Source organism: Loxodonta africana, chromosome 3 (genome assembly GCF_030014295.1).
Source record: "Loxodonta africana isolate mLoxAfr1 chromosome 3, mLoxAfr1.hap2, whole genome shotgun sequence".
In the NCBI taxonomy this organism is placed as follows: domain Eukaryota; kingdom Metazoa; phylum Chordata; class Mammalia; order Proboscidea; family Elephantidae; genus Loxodonta; species Loxodonta africana.
In genome coordinates, this window is record NC_087344.1 from 128,752,212 (window position 1) to 128,769,326 (window position 17,115).

A 17,115-nucleotide genomic window follows, 5' to 3' on the forward strand; every position below is an offset into this window, starting at 1 on the left:
TGGTGACATAGTGGTTAAGAGTTTGACTGCTTACCAAAAGGTCGGCAATTCTGTTCCATCAAGCAGTCCTTGGAAATCCTATGGGGAAGTTCTACTCTGTCCTATAGGGTCACAATGAGTCAGAACCAGCTCAACGGCAATGGGTTTGGGTTTCTTTTTTATTATAAATGATATTTTCTTAATTTTCTTTTCACCATTCTCTTTATTGGTGTATAGGAATTCAACTGATATTTGTATGTTTATCTTATATTCTGTTACTTTGCTGAATCTTTCTATTAGTTCCAGTACTTTTCTCATGGAGTCTTTTGGGTTTTCTATGTATAGCATCAGAAACCTTGGTAGCAGAGTGGTTAAGAGCTATGGCTGCTTACCAAAAAGGTTGACAGTTCTAATCCACCAGGCTTTCCTTGGAAACACTATGGGGCAGTTCTTCTCTGTCCTGTAGGGTCACTGTGAGTCAGAATCAACTCGATGGCAACAGGTTTATGTATAGTATCATATCATTTGCAAACAGAGATAGATTTACTTCTTCTTTACCAATTTGGATGACCTTTATTTCTTTTTCTTGTCTTATTGCTCTAGCTAGGGCTTCCAGCAGAACGTTAAATTGGAGTAGTAGTAAAGGGCATCCTTGTCTTGTTCCTATTCTCAGGGAGAATGTTTTCAGCCTCTCTACCTTAAGAATGATGTTGGCTCTTGGTTTTATTTAGATGCACTTTATTATGTTGAGGAATTTTCCTTCTATACCTATTTTATTGAGAGTTTTTTTTACCAGGAATGGGTGTTGGACTGTGTCAAATGGCTTTTCTGTAGCGATTGAGATGATCATGTGATTCTTTTATTTGTGTGGTAAATTACGTTGATTGATTTTCTAATGTTGAACCTTCCTTGCATACCTGGTGTCAATCCCACTTGGTCGTGGTGTTTTTTGTTTTTTGTTTTTTTTTTAATGTGATGCTGAATTCTATTGGCTAGAATTTTGTTGAGAATTTTTGCATCTATATTCATGAGAGATATTGGTCTGTAATTTTCTTTTTTTGTGGTGTCTTTGCCTGATTTTGGTATCAGGGTTATGTTTGGTTCATTCAGTGAATTTGGAAGTATCCCTTCCTTTTGTATGTCCTGAAATAATTTGAGTAGTACTGGTGTAAGCTCTTTTCTGAATGTTTGGTAGAATTCTCCACTGAAGCCATTTGGGGCCAGGGTTTTTTTTGTTGGAAGTTTTTATTATTACCTTTTCAATCTCGTCTCTTGTTATGGCTCTGTTCAGATTTTCAACTTCCGTTTGTTTTAGTTTGGATAGATAGTGTGTTTCCAGAAATTTGTCCATTTCCTCTAGGTTTTCTTATTTGTTGGAGTATAGTTTTTCATAGTACTCTGTTGTGATTCTTTTTATTTCAGTTGAATCTGTTGTAATGTCCTCATTTCATTTCTGATTTGGGTTATTTGTGTCCTCTCCTGTATTTCTTTTGTCAGTTTGACCAGTGGTTTGTTGATTTTGTTGATCCTTTCAAAGAATCAACTTTTGGTTTTGTTGATTCTTTCTATTGTTTTTCTATTCTCTATTTCATTTATTTCTGCTCTGAACTTTATTATTTCCTTTCTTCTGCTGTCTGTGGACTTCTTTTGTTGTTTTCTATTTGTTCAAGTTGAGTAGCTAATGTTTTGATTTTGTTCCTTTCTTCTTTTTTGATGTGTGCATCTATTGCTATAAATTGACCTCTGAGCACTGCCTTTGATGTGTCCAGAAGGTTTTGGTATGATGTGGTTTCATCCTTGTTTCATTCTAGGAATTTTTTTATTCCATCTTTGATTTCTTCTGTTACCCAGTGGTTTTTAAGCAGGGTGTTGGTCAGTTTCCATGTATTTGGTTTTTTTTCCTTGCTCTTTCTGTTATTAATTTCTACTTTGATGGCATTGTAATCAGAGAAGATACTTTGTATTATCTCAATATTTTGGATTTTGTTGAGGGTTGCTTTGTGGCCTAAGATGTGGTCTCTTCTGGAGAACATTTCCTGTGTGTTGGAAAAGAATGTGTACTTTGCAGCTGTTGGGCAAAGTGTTCTGTATATGTCTGTGAGGTCAAGATGACTGATTGTGGCCTTTAGATCCTCTGTATCTTTGTGGAATTTCTTTCTAGATGTTCTGTCCTTTTCCAAGAGTGGTGTGTTGAAGTCTCCTACTACTATTGTGGAACCGTCAATTTCTCTTTTCAGTGCTGTTAGAGTTTGTTTTGTGTATTTTGGAGCCCTGTCATTGGATGTATAGATATTTATTATAGTTATGTCATCATGATGGATTGTCCCTTTAATCATTATATAATGCCCTTTTTTGTCCTTTATGGTGGATTTTTTTTTAAAGTCTGCTGCGTTTTTTGGTAGCTGTTAGCTTGATATATTTTTTACCCTTTGATTTTTAATAAATTTATGTCTTCATTTCCAAAGTGTGTCTCTTGTAGACAGCATATTGATGAGTCCTGTTTTTTCATCCATTCTGTCACTCTCCGTCTCTTTATGGGTGTATTTAGGCCATTTACGTTCACTGTGATTATTGATAGGTGTGCGTTTATTGCTGCCATTTTGTAGTGCTTTTTTTTTTTTTGTGATGCTGATGTTTTCTTTGTTCCTCTTATTTTTCTGGGCTGAATTCCTTTTGTTGGTGGATTTTTTTTGTTTCTTTCATCTTTGTAGATTTTGTGTTTACTGAGACTTTATGTTTTTATTTATTTTTATGAGTAGGTTTGTTAACTTTCTGTGTCGTTACCTTGAAATTTACCCTTATCTTCCTAAGTTTGAACTAGTCTTTTATTACTTGTTATTGCCTTGACTTTCTCTCCATTTGAAAGCTCTGTACCTACACTGTTTATTCCCTGTTTTATTGTTCTGATGTTGTTGTCATTTACACATTAGCTTCTCTAGTTCTCTGTTGTAAATCTTTTAGTTTTGTTTTATCCTTGAGAGTTCATTACCTATGTTGATATCTGGCTGATGTGGTCTTGTGTCCTAGATTCAGGCTGTTGTCTGATGTTGTTTGTTCTCTAACCAAAGGACTCCCTTTAATAATTCTTGTAATCTTGCTTTGATTTTTACATATTCCCTTAATTTCTGTTTATCTGGAAATGTCCTAATTTCACTATCGTATTTTAGTGAGAGTTTTGCAGGATTTTTTTTTTCTTTTAGTGTTTTATATATGTCATCACATTGCCTTCTTCTCTGCGTGGTTTCTGCCAAGTAATCAGAGCTTAGTCTTGTTCTTTCTACTCTGTGTGTTACTTTTCATTTTTTCCGAGCTGCTCTCCAAATTCTTTGTCTTTTGTTTCAGCAAGTATGTTTATGGTATGCCTTGGTGATTTTCTCTTGGGGTCTGTCCTGTATGGGGTTCATTGAGGTTCTTGGATGGTCGTCTTTTCATCTTTCATGATATTAGGGAAGTATTTTGTCAGTAATTCTCCAGTGACCCTCTCTGTTTTCCCCCTGTTCTGGAACCCCGATTACTTGCAGATTTTTGCTTTTGATTGTATTCCACATCGTTCTCAGGGTTTCTTCATGTTTCTTTGTTCTTTTCTCTGATTTTTCCTCAAAGAAAGTGGTATCCAAGGATTTGTCTTTGATTTCACTTATCTTGTTTTCCATTATTTCAAACCTGTTCCTCAAACCTTGTACGACACTGTCCATTTCTGAAAACTTGTTGTTTATCTTTTGGATTTCTAATTGCTGTTTTTGTATGATTTCTAGTTGTGAGTTTATTTTGACATGTCGTTCTTGTATTATTTTCTTGAATTCTTCCATCGTTTGTCTTTTCCATGATTTTGCCTATTTTTTCCTCATTTTTGTCTACTTTTTCCTTCAGCTCTTGGATAGCCCTGAATATTAGAGATCTGAATTCCCTTTCAGGTAGTTCTAGTGGCTTTTTTCCTACTGGAAGGTCATCTGGTGTTTTATTTTGGACACCTACTGGAATCATCCTGACCTGTTTTTTTAAATATGTTTTGATATTGCCTGCTGTCTTTGGAATGTTCAGTAATTATTTTCTTTGTTTACTGTTTGTAGATTTGTTTGTTTCATTCTGCTTTTGTTTTATTTGGTTATGTCTGATCAGGCAGACTGGGCTGTTTGCTTGTCTATGTGCACAATACTTCTCACCACCTTGTCCAATGAGCAGCACCAGTCATTCAGCGGTAATGCAGCAGCGCAGGTCCAACAGATGGGGTGGGCCTAGGATGAGTCGTTTGTGGCATGTACTGGAGCTGACAAGGTGGGCAGTGCAGGGCAGTTTCTAGTAGACCATGCCTGTGCCACTCGGGTGCAATGCTTAGCACACAGTGCAGATAGGCAGAGGGTGGGGGGAGGATGTGATGTATGGAGTTAAGTGGGTGTGAGAAAGAAGAGAAAGAGGAGAGAGAAACAAAAGCCAAAAAAAAGGTGCTGAAGGAGCCTACTATTGGAGTGACACAGACCCATGGAAGCTGTGTGCCAGTGATTTTCAAGAGAGGTGGTATGGTAATGCCAATCAAGAAGGGACAGATGTGGCATCTGCAGCTAAGTGGACAGGAGAAAAGAAAAGAAGAGAGAAATAAGAAACTAAATTTTAAAAAAGAGGGAGAAAGGCACATGCAGCCAGGTGGCCGGGAGAAAGGAAAAGAAGGAAGGTAGAGAGACAGGAAACTGAGAAGAAAAATGTTAAGTGGTTGGGAGGAAGGATGGTAGAGAGAGAGACAAGAAGCTGAGATAAAAAGAGGTGGGAAAAATGCCCCAGGTGAGCCCTCCAGAAGTGGATTCCCAGCCAAGGTGTGCTGCACAGCCCATCAAGAGGGAGCAGAGATGGCACATGGCACCAGATGTTCAGGAGAAGGGTAAGGAAGGGCGGTAGAGAGAGATCAGAAACAAAGAAGAGAGAAAAAATGCCCTGAGGGAGCCCACTGGCATGGTGGCGCAGACGGGGAAGGGGCTCCCTAGCTGAGCAGCACTGCATAGCCTGTCAAGAAGGGGCGGAGATGGCACATGGTGCCAGATGTCCAGGAAAGAGAAAAGGAAGGGAGGTAGAGACAAGAAACCAAGGGGAAAAAAAAAATCTCTGACGAAGCCCTTTAGCTTGGCAGCACAGACTGGGGAAGGGGCTCCCCAGCCAAGCAGTACTGCACAGCCCATCTAGGAGCAGAGATGGCACATGGTGCCAGGTATTCAGGAGAAAAGGAAGGATGATAGAGAGAGATAAACTCAGAAAAGAAAAAAAAGCCCCAAGGGAGCCCAGTGGCTTGGCAGCATGGACCAGGGAAGTGGCTCCCTAGCTTGAGTGGCACTCCACAGCTGTCAAGAAGGTGCAAAGATAGCACACAGAGCCAGGCATTTGAGAGAAAGGAAGGAGTGGAGAGAGAGAGAAGAAACCAAAAGAAGCTTAAAAAAAAAAAGCAACAACAGCAACAAAAAAATGGCACAGAAGGAGCCAGCTGGTGTGGGGGGCGGCAAATTCAAGTGGCAAGGGGCAGTGTCTCCCCAGCTGAGCGATCTCAGCCCACCAGAAAGTGACAGAGTCCAAGCAGGGGAAAGAAGGATGGGGGGTCAGAAAGTGTGTATTGCTGGTTACCAGGTGGTCTGTCTCCTGCTGAGAGCTCTGTGAAGCTGCCTTCCCGTACTACCTGTCTGCATTTCTTGATGACTGAGGGGTCCAAGATGGTGAATCTGTGCCACATTAGCTAATAGGGGACCTCCACTCCATAGCTCTCCTTGCTGTCTGTTCTCTGTCAGTTTCTTATTCCATTTGGTGTTTGGTTGAGTTCTTTATCCCTTCGTTTGACACTTAGGGTTCCAGAATTGACGTTTGTCTCTGTTTTACTTAGTTTTTTGGGTCTTTGCTGTGGAGTGATGGCATTGTGCTTCTGTCTGCAGCACCATGTTGAGTCCACTCCCCAAACTCTCATTATTTTTGTTTTATTTTGTCCATGGTCTATGGCCTTTGTTTTCTAAATAAAGTTTAATTGGAACACAGCATGCCCATTTATTTACATATTGTAGATGACTGCTTTTGGACTACAATGGCAGAGTTGAGTAGTTGTGACAGAAACTATGATTCTCAAGCCTAAAATATTTACTATATGGCCCTTTAAGAAAAAGTTTGCTCAACCAAAGAGAACTTTTAGAAAAGAAAAATGGAAGACTGACTCAATCTAGTTAGTAGTTGAGCTTGGTTTGGCTTTTGTTTTTGCTGTATTTATCTTCACTGCACCACAGACTTCAAATTGCTACAGTAGTGGTTACTTCTACCTTGTGTTTAGCCTGGGGCCTGAGTTTTTGGAGGGCTTTTCTCATTGTTCCCACCCTACCCTCAGTTTTCAGCAGCTCCTGCATGCCTATTCCATAGAGGAGGGTCTCTCTGCATACTCTTGCCCCTCCCTGAGCAGTAGACTGTTGTTGCTTGTTAGTTGGATTGAGGTTCATGGTGAAGGCAGGGGTAGTTCTTGATTTCTTTGGTCCAGCCTCGTATTTAGGCAGACCCTGTGTTCGTGGGCCCAGAAGGTAGGAGTTTAAAAACATCTGATAACATTTCTGTTACTTCTGTGGGACAGCCAAATTTTGCCTTGTGTCCTGGGTAGGAGAGAGTTTCTTTCCCCTCACCCAGCGGTAGTAGGCCTACGCTTTCTATCCTGGATCCTGGACCCAAGAGGGATTTCCTGCCCTTCTCCTAGGAACAGACAGCTTTTGCTTCTTCCCCTCCTTAAACTTTTGCCAGGACTGGTGGTGGGAAAGTTTTCTACCCCTGCTGCAATGGTAGGACTTTTGCTTGTTACTCAGCACAAGGCCTATATAGTGGGAGGGGAGTTACCTGTTCCCTCTAGGGCAGGTGGCTTTTGCTCCTGTCCCTCCTCCAGAACCAGTGGATCTTTGCCTGGGTCCTGTGGTGGAAAGATTTCCTGCCCCTACCCATTGGCCTAAGGCTTTTGCTTTTTATGAGAGAAGGGTGCTGAGAAGTAGACGGAGTTACATACCTCTGTGCCTCTCTCAGGCCTCTCAGGTGGAGAGCTGTCTCAGGTCTCCTGCCCTGCCCCTAGTCTTTCTTGTGAACACCTAATACAGGCACATAGACAAGAGCTTGCTAGTGAGTGCAAACTCCAGACTCCCATTTAAAGCTCAGGATGCCTGGAGATTCCAGATTTGAACTGCAAGAGCCTTATTTGCAAAGCTAAGGAATTTAGTGGGCAGTGGGAAGCCATCTGAAGTTTCTAACAGAAGTGGCATGATTGAACTGGTTTCTAGGAAAACAACTTAGGTGACAGTATGGAGAGTAGTCTGAGGTAATAAGGAGCTGAACTAAGAAAATGGCAGAAGGATAGAAATGAGAACTTGAAGTCAAGAGACTGCTAAGAATTGGACACTGTGCTAGGTGCATTACATGCACTATGCCATTTTAGAAATAAGAAAATTGAAGCTTTGAGAAATGACTTACCTAAGGTCATAGCTACTGTAATAATACCAGGGCTTGAACCCATATATTTTACTAAAACCCACGCTTTACAACACTGTGTTAAGAGTCATACTGTCCTTTTTACTATTTGTCAAAAACATTACAAATGTTAGTACTCCATCCTGGCACATCATTTTCTTTGCTTAAATTCTCCTTATTCTCACCTTTGCCAGGCAAACATCTCATAGTTCTAAACTCAGTTTCACAATTACCATTCCTTTTCTGTAAATCTATGAAATTACTATGGCTCTCAAAACCTTTTATTATAATTTTTTCAGAAGCAAATAGGTGCTTCCTTTTTATTAAATTCATAGGTATTTTAAAAATCCATAGGTGTTAAATGGTGCAATGCATCATGCTGTAAGCTGTTACTAGGAATGATAGATGCACATCCTATATCCCTATCAAAAAATAACTCAGAATCTAGTGAGTTTGGCAGTTTATTTTTTTAGGTGGGTGAAGGTAGTGGTATTTCACTATTAGCTTTTAAACAACTGGCATATTTATCTTTTCTTCACTTTAATTGAATGTATTTTTTAGAAAAATTTCTGTTATTCCTAAATGACTTTTTTGATGCCAGCTGGGAATAAATCGTAGCAGCAAAATGAAAATTAAACAAGTATGAAGTTCAGGTTTTTATTTGGACCCTAGTAGCAAAATATCGTGACAACCCTTGAAAATAACTTTACAAATATTAATTCAGCTCTTTTTTTTTTTGTAAATTAAAAAAGAATTGATCTCCCCAAGGGAAAATATTCTCCATTAACACTACCAGGTTCATGGATCTTCTTTCTTTTTTTTGATTAATCATAGACTATTAGTGCTAAAGTTTTAAAGATAGATTACATATTTTTCCTATTTGGAAAAGTTCTGTTAAAATGAAGGAATATTTTATAAATGGAAATGTATGTGAAATAAGAAATGATATTAATTTCTCTGTTATTTACACAAGCCTCTTCTGGGGAGGGTTTCTCAGAACGTTATTTCAAAAAATGCTTTTGGCAAAATGGCAATGAAGTTTGGGTAAAATAGAACTTACCCCCTTTGCAGATTTACAGGGTACCTAAACCAAAAAAAACCCAAACCCATTGCCATCAAGTTGATTCCGACTCACAGCAACCCTATAAAGGCAGAGAAATCCTGTAATAGGTGTGTGTGTAGAGGATCATGTTCCTTTTAGTGTTGCTTAGTCTAACATTTTCCAAACTGAATTGACCAAAAAAATTCTGTTTTCCCCTAAACTACTGTTTCAAAAAACTCACTTTGGAAATTGTTGCCTTATACCACATATTGGGCTCAAACGTAGCAATGATTGTGAGGATGGCACAGGACTGGGCAGTGTTTTGTTCTGTTGTACATAGTCTTTATGAGTCTGAACTGACTTGACAGCACCTAGCAACAACAACGTACCATGTATAGTTAAGTTCATGCAGGTTCTGGAACATGGGACAAAGTTATATAAATATGAAGACAAAATTTTATCTTAGTATTTTCTTAATATTCTGCACTTTATTTGCCATGGATGAACATCAACATCAGCCAAGAGGAAAACCACTCGAGAAGAAGGCCAGAATGGGAAAAGTCCAATTAAAAATTCTGAATTGCCAGGATCATTGGAAAACTCAAATACTGATTATTTTAACAACAAAAGGTAATTAGTAAGACGTTGATTATACATGTCATAATTTAAACTATAAGAGAAAAAGTGAGATACCCAGGAAACTGATATAAGGACTTCTAATTAGAGTGAAGATAAGAGTTAAATTACTGAACTTTTTAGTTACAAATACCTTGATTTCAGTCATCACTGTTATTCACTAACATTCTTCCAGTATAATGAGGGATAATTTATTATTTAAATTTATTTCTGTTGTAATCTTTTTGTTATCAGGGGCAGCCTGATGACAGAAAATTTTCTGTCTTTGTTTGCCTTTGTTAGAATTAATGTTTCTGCCTCTCTTGGATTGCTTGGAGCCCTGGTGGCATAGTGGTCAAGAGCTCAGCTGCTAACCAGAAGGTTGACAGTTCAAATCCACCAGCTGCTCCTTGGAAACCCTATGGGGCAGTTCTACTCTGTCCTGTAAGGTCGCTATGAGTCAGAATCGACTTGATGGCATCAGGTTTGGTTTGGTTTTTGGATACTTAGTTATGGGTAGAACTAATTAGTGTGTTTAAGTTTCACACTCATATACTTTCATTCGAAATTATATGCTGAAGAATTTTGCAGATAGTCTTTTGAAATTAAAACATGGGATTTTAGAAATAATAATCATTTACAAAAAAGTAAATACTTTTTTTTTAATTTACAGTTATTTTATCTTAGTATAGACAATGCACTATGGTTTGAATTTAGCTATAATGAAATATTATATATAACAAATGCAGTGTATATTAATCATTAGTGAGTTTGAAAGATAATATTCTTGTTTCAAGTGTTTTTTAATGTATTTAAAGAATATCAAATAAAATTTATGAAATATGAAAAATGAATATTTATGGAATAATGTTTTAATATGACTTTCAAATCTGTCATTCCCTTTAAGTCAGTATCCTTGGAAAAATGAAGATGATACAGCTAATATCAGTAAAAGAGAGGACAGTCAGGTATGATTTTAAAGTTTTTGCTTAAATGTGAAATTAAAATGAAACTATAGATTAAAATGTCTAAGATTACTGCTGAACAGGTAGTCTCCGACTTACAGCAGGGTCCCATTCCGACACGGCCATCCTAAGTTGGTTCTAACGTAAGTCAGATACCTCATTTGTTTTTTTAGTTTTCATTATTATTATCAGTGTCCTTATAAATCTGATCTTTATTTGTCTTTGGGGATTGGAAACATTACATATAAAAAAACATATAAACTTAGAGGTAATTATGGAAATTATCAAACAATATCATTAATATCACACACAAGTAAAATTTTGCTGAAGATAATTCAAAAGTGGTTGCAGCAGTATATTGACAGGGAACTGCCAGTAATTCAAACTGAATTCAGAAGAGGACATGGAACAAGGGATATCATTGCTGATGTCAGAGGAATCTTGGCTGAAAGCAGAGAATACCAGAAAGATATTTACCTGTGTTTTTTGACTATGCAAAGGCATTCGACTGTGTGGAATAACAAATTATGGACAACATTGTGAAGAATGGGAATTCCAGAACTCTCAACTGTGTTCTTGAGAAACCTGTACATCAACCAAGAGGAAGCCATTTGAACAGAGCATGGGGATACTGCATAGGTTAAAATTAAGAAATTGTGGATCAAGGTTATATCCTTTCACCATACCTATCCAATCTGTATGCTGAGCAAATAATCCAAGAAGCTGGACTATATGAAGAAGAATGTGGCATCAGGATTGGTGGAAGACTCACTAACAGTTTGCAATATGCAGATGACACAGCCTTGTTTGCTGAAAGTGAAGAGGACTTGAAGCACTTACTGATGAAGATCAAAGACAATGTGGATTACACCTCAACATAAAGAAAACAAAAATTCTCACAAGTGGACCAATAAACAACATCATGATAAATGGAGAAAAGATTGAAGTTGTCAAGGCTTTTGCTTTATTTAGATCAACAGCCATGGAAGCAAAAAACACACTGTATTGGGCAAATCTGTACAAAAGACCTCTTTGAAGTGATCAAAACCAAAGATGTCACTTTGAGGACTATGATGTACTTGACCCAAGCCATGGTATTTTCAGTCGCTTTAAATGCATGTGAAAGCTGGCAAATAAATACGGAAGATTGAAGAACAATTGATGCCTTTGAATTATGGTGTTGGTGAAGAATATTGAATATACCATGGTCTGCCAGAAGAACGAAAAAGTCTGTTTCAACCAGAGTGCTCCTTGGAAGCGAGGATGGTGAGACTTCGTCTCACATACTTTGGACATGTTGTCAGGAGGGACCAGTCCCTGGAGAAGGATATCATGCTTGGTAGAGGGTCAGCGAAAAAGAGAAAGACCCTCAATGAAACAGAGTGACACAGTCGCTGCAACAATAGGCTCAAGCATAACAATTATGAGAATGGCGCAGGACTGGGCAGTGTTTTATTCCGTTGCACATAGAGTCACTATGAGTCAGAACCAACTTGACAGCACCTAACAACAAAAACAACACTAGTATCGTTATAAATCCCATCTTTATTTGTCTTTGGGGGTTGAAAACATTACATATAAACTTACAGATATATTTTAATAATACATATATAAAAAATAAACATAAAAATTTACTCCAACTATGAAGAGGAGTTGGACAACACTGGTATTTTGTCAGTTGCAGTAGTAACTTGTGGAAGGTTCTGGATCATCTGGATTGGGGGATGGTGTTTCTAGTGAGAAAATTAGTGAGAGTTGTCGGTATGGCCCTTTTCTTTTCTTCTTCACATATTTCGCAGTAACATCTCTCTGCTTCCCGACTTTGCCTTTCTATGTTAGCAGAATTTTCCTATCAACTTTAACAAAGCGATCAGTGTTTGGGTCCATGTTTTCATGCAACTGAAGCCCCTGATTAAGTTTAGAAAAAACTTCAGCCAGTCCTGTCACCATAAAATTTTTTGACAAATTCTCTCCTTCCTCTTCATCATTATTTCTTTCTTCTTCAGCGTTTCTTTCCTCTTCAAAGCCCATTAAGTCCTGATGTGTCACTTCCCCTTCATGATCTATGAGCTGTTCCACATCAACAATATCAAGTTCTAAAATCAGCATTCTTGCCGTATGGATGGTTTTTTCACTGATCTCTTCCATCATATTATCCTGATCACATGCTTGGAGCGTGTTCATATAACTCAGCAAATTTTTCCACATCCCCGGCATGAATATTAGTAATGATAAGATTTAAAAAAAAAAAGGGACAATTATAAGTGCAGTTCGTTGTAACTCAAATACGTCGTAAGTCAGGGGCTACCTGTGTTACCAGAAAGCTTGATATCAGTATTGTCAGTAGTAGTTCAATTTCTGTTTCTGCTTTTTGAGTGAGCAAGCAATATCCCCTAATAAGAAAAAAAAAAAAAAAAAAAAGTCCACCAACACTTTTTTGGATTATCTACTCAAATTTATTACTAGTTTTAAAAGACACAAACTTTTACTTAGCTGTCAGCTTTAATGGCTAATTTGTAATTTAATTCAGTGGTACTCATATTTGATTAACCAGCTCTTCAGAACAGATTCCTATGGTGCAGTGTTAGTGTAGTGATTGTTTATTTTCAGTTACTAGTTGCAGGTTTTGTAGTTAACCTAATTTGCATAATGATGGTTTAAGGGCATTAATGGACGCTATTCAAATCATCAGCCTATTCTTAAGGCATGATGTAGGAACTGAAAATATTTTGCAAATATTTTCAGGATGAATTTAGACATTCTTAAGATGATAACAATGCAAGTTTCAGTAATAGCTCACACTGTGTACCAAATACCAGGCACTCTTCTAAGTATTTTATACATATTGACTCATTTAATCCCCACAAAGAAAGGTATAAGGTAGGTTATGATTATCATACCTGCTCTACAGAGGAGGAAACTGAGGACACAAAGGTTAAACGACTTTTCAAGGTAATATAGCTAGTAAGTAATGAATCCAGGACTAGATTTTGATTGGTCTAGACAGGCTCCAGAGTTCATGCTCTTAACCACTACACTAGCTATCTAAACCACTACTCCTAGCAGTAGTAACCAGTTAGGTAGCATTTATTGAGCCAGTCCCTGTTCCAAGTGCTTTACATATGTTAACTCATTTAATTCAGCAACTCTTGAGGAGTACTATTATGTCCATTTTCGGATGAGGAAACTAAGGCCCAAAAGTTACGTTAACTTTTCTATGAGCCAGACGGCACTGGGTGGGTATGGTTACAATGCTAGCAAGCCTTCATTCATTTTCATTTAGCAAAACTCCAACCTTAGGTAACAAACCCTGCATGTCAAATGAGCCTTTTTTTCTACCAACAATTATACTATATTTTCTTCTTCTAGACAACTCTGTCATACCTTCACAAACTTTCAATGAATAACTCCTTTCTCTTACTCTTGGTAATGATTTTTCTCCGTGAGAATAGAGGCAACCCGAAGAGAACTATCACATCTTAAAATTAAGTTTTATGTATTGAATGAGGTTGGGATTGAGGCTCCCCCCGCCCCCCCCCCAGATATCTAGTTGTTTCCACATCATTTGTTAAAGAGACTCTATTTTTTCCTGTTGAATTAGTAAAAAATCAAGTGACTGTATATGTCTGAGAAAATTTTTGGACTCTCGTTCCTGTTCCATGATTTTTTTTTTTTTTAATTCTTATGCCAAAACCATGCTGTTTTCATTAATGACTTTATAGTATAGTTCTTTTTATTTGACAGTATAAGGCTCCAAATTCTTTTTTTTTTTTTTTTTTTGAGATTGTTTGGGCTATAGTAAATTCTTTGTGTTTTCATACGTATTTCAAAATCAACGTGTTAATTTGTTCAAAAACCCTTCTTGGGCTTTTGATTGGAACCCTGTTGAATCTGTAGGTCAATTTAGGGAGAATTGATATTCTAACAGTATTAAATCTTCCAATCCATGAACACAGTATATTTCTCCATTTATTTAAATCTTTATTTTTCTCTCAGTAATGTTTGTGGCTTAAGTGCAGGAATCATGTACATTTTTTGTTACATATATTTCTAGGTATTTATGATTTTAATGCTTTTATAGGTGGTATTTAAAATTTTTATTTTCCAATTGTTGCTAGTTTATAGAAATATAATTGATTTAAATACATTGAACTTATCTCTTGCAATATTGCTAAATTCTCTTATTAGTTCAATTAGGTTTTTTAGTAGATTCTTTAGGACTTTATATACATACACAATCATGCCATCTATGAATAACTGTTTACTCCTCCTTTCCATTTTTTGTGTGTGAACTAAGTTTTGTTTTTCCTCCAGCTTCCTGAGTGTGATAAACAGCAATGACAGTAATAGTGGTGGCTTCTTGCTTTTAACATAGTTCTGTCGATGACTTCAAAGATTATACCTTTACTAATTGCCTTATTCGTCTAGTGCTGCTATAACAGAAATACCACAAATGGATGGCTTTAACAAAAAGAGGTTTATTCCCTCATAGTCCAATAGGCTAGAAGTCCAAATTCAGGGTATCAGGCTTTCTCTCTCTGTCAGCTCTGGAGAAAGGTCCTTGTCATCAGCCTTCCCTTGGTCTGGGGGAACATCAGCACAGGCACCTCAGGTCCAAAGGATGCTCTCTGCTCCCAGTGCTGCTTTCTTGTGGAGTATGAGATCTCCAACTCTCTGCTTGCTTCCCTTTCCTTTTACCTCTTGTAAGATGAAAGTTGGTGCAGGCCACGCCGCAGGGAAACTCCTTTTACATTGGATCAGGGATGTGACCTGAGCAAGGGTGTTACATCCCACCCTAATCTTTAACCACAGGCGGAGATTCTGATTTATAACACATAAGAAAGTCACAAAATGGAGGACAACCATACAATACTGGGAATCATGGCCTAACCAAGTTGACACATATTTTGGAGGGACACAATTCAATCCATGACACTAATAAAAAAATCATTCCAGAAGACCAAGTGTACAGCCTGATCCTTTAGTATTTCTGATGCACTTAATTTTCTTCCTACTTAAAACATAGAATGCTTGTTTGACCTGCACTGAACTGATTCGGTATTTGGTAATTCAGTATGCAGAAATTGAAGTATGGGCAACAAACTGCTAAAGATGGAATCTTGGATCCAACCAAATAATTGAAATATTTTGATAATTTATGCTGAAAGAAAATAGAATATTTGTGGAAGTAGATTCAGACCATAAATGAAGGAACGTAACTTTATATTTGTTCAAGTTTAGTGATATGGATATACTTCTCAGAGATTCTGGATTTAATACGCTAGGTCAAGCTTTTGGGAGTAGTACAAATAGTTGTTAAGTTGGTTAACAAAAACCCAGACTATATGGTGACTTATACAAAGTAAATTTGGATGCCAGAAATGTATTGATAAAAAGTAGAGGAAGAAATCCGAAGACTTAGAGAAATAGGAATGTTAGAAAGAATTTATCATAACTCTTTCACTCCTTTAATAAAACATTGAGGAATATATTGGAAAGGCAAGCCCAGCATCCTTGAAAAAAACCCTATAATGGCTGTTTTATGCTGGCTTAGATAGTGAGTCCTGGTTAAGTGCTTGACTACTAACCAAAAGATTGGCAGTTCAAACCCACCCAGCAGCTCTGTGGGAGAAAGACCTAGCAGTCTACTCCCATAAAGATCACAACCTAGAAAACCCTATGGGGCAGTTCTGCTCTGCTATATGGGGTCAGTATGAGTCGAAATTGGCTCAACAGCACCTAACAACAACAGAATGATGATGGGAATGTACTGTAAGGCTGCCAACTTTGAGTAGAATCTAAAGAAAAAGACTCTCAAGCTGATCCAAGAGACAGTGCAAGCAGTGCTGCCACTTGTCTTTTAACTTCTAGCTAACCCAGTGATGCTGAATATGTGGGTAGTAGATTGGAATGCTGAATGGTGCCTGTGACAAACCCTGGTAGAAGAATCACAGCTCAGAGCTCTTGAGTTTTGGAGCAAAGTAATGTCATCTTCGGCAAATAATTGTTCTTCTCTTGTTGCTGGATATTTGTACTGTTTCCAGTTTTTACCTGTTATGAACAGTGCTCCTGGTGCAACTAAACAGAGAGGAATACATTTAGGTCTGGAGTTACCATATATGCTTTTCCATAACTTAACTAAATAATGACAAATTGTGTTCCAAAGTGACTATACAAATTTACATTCCTACTAGGAATACAAGAGATTTCCTGTTGTTCTACATCCTCAGTACCCACTGCCATCAAGTTGATTCCAACTCATAGTGACTCTGTAGCACAGAACAGAACTGCACCATAGGGTTTCCAAGGCTGTAAATCTTTATTGAAGCAGACTGCTACATCATTGTCCTGTGGAGCTGCTTGTGGGTTCAAACCGCCGAATTTTCGGTTAACACCTGAGCGGTTTAACCACTGTGCCACCAGAGCTCCAGCACATCCTCAGTAGCACATGTTATTTTCACTCCGTAAAACTTCTGGGAACCTGATGGGTGCTAAATGCTATTTCACTGTGGTTTGTATTTTAATTTCCCTGATTACTCATAAAGTTGACCATGTTTTTATATTTTATAGACCATTTTGATAACTTTTTGGGGAGAAATGTCTATTCAAGTATTCCCATTGGTTTGTCTGGCATTTATTTCTAATTAGTAAGAGCGTTTCATATACTCTAGAAGTTAGTGCTTTGATGCTATGTATGTTGCAAATACCTTCCCCCTACTCTGTGTCTTGTCATTTTTCTCTTCAGGTTAACTTTTGAAATATAGAAGTTCTTAATTTGTAGTGAAATTTATCTGTCCTTTCTTTTTTTATTGGTACATTCTGTGCCATATTTAAGAAAAATTTTTTCTTCCCTAAGCTCAGGGAGATGTTCTTTTGTATTCTAAAGTTTTATAGTTTTGTTTTTCACATGTTAGTCTTTGTTCTACCTGTACTGATTTTTCTGCATTGTGAGATAGGAATTTGCTTTCCTTCCTTTTTTTTTTTTTCTTTTTCCTATTAGGATGTCATTGTCCCAGCAACAATTTTTGAAGGTCAATCCCTTTTTCCCACTTATCT

General features: G+C 37.6%; 1 protein-coding gene across 8 annotated transcripts in view; it reads left to right on the forward strand.

The window, feature by feature from the left end:
* The window catches only part of SPATA1 (spermatogenesis associated 1), a 113,510-nt gene that overhangs the window by 36,371 nt on the left and 60,024 nt on the right, over nt 1-17,115 (forward strand). For all 8 annotated transcript variants that reach the window (XR_010321421.1, XR_010321422.1, XM_064282167.1 and 5 more), the window contains 2 exons: nt 8,998-9,109; nt 10,002-10,062. Coding sequence is in view for 6 of the 8 variants with exons in the window: in XM_064282167.1 (XP_064138237.1) it covers nt 8,998-9,109; nt 10,002-10,062 (173 nt within the window). In the remaining 2 variants the exon portion in view is untranslated. The remainder of the gene's footprint in view (nt 1-8,997; nt 9,110-10,001; nt 10,063-17,115) is intronic.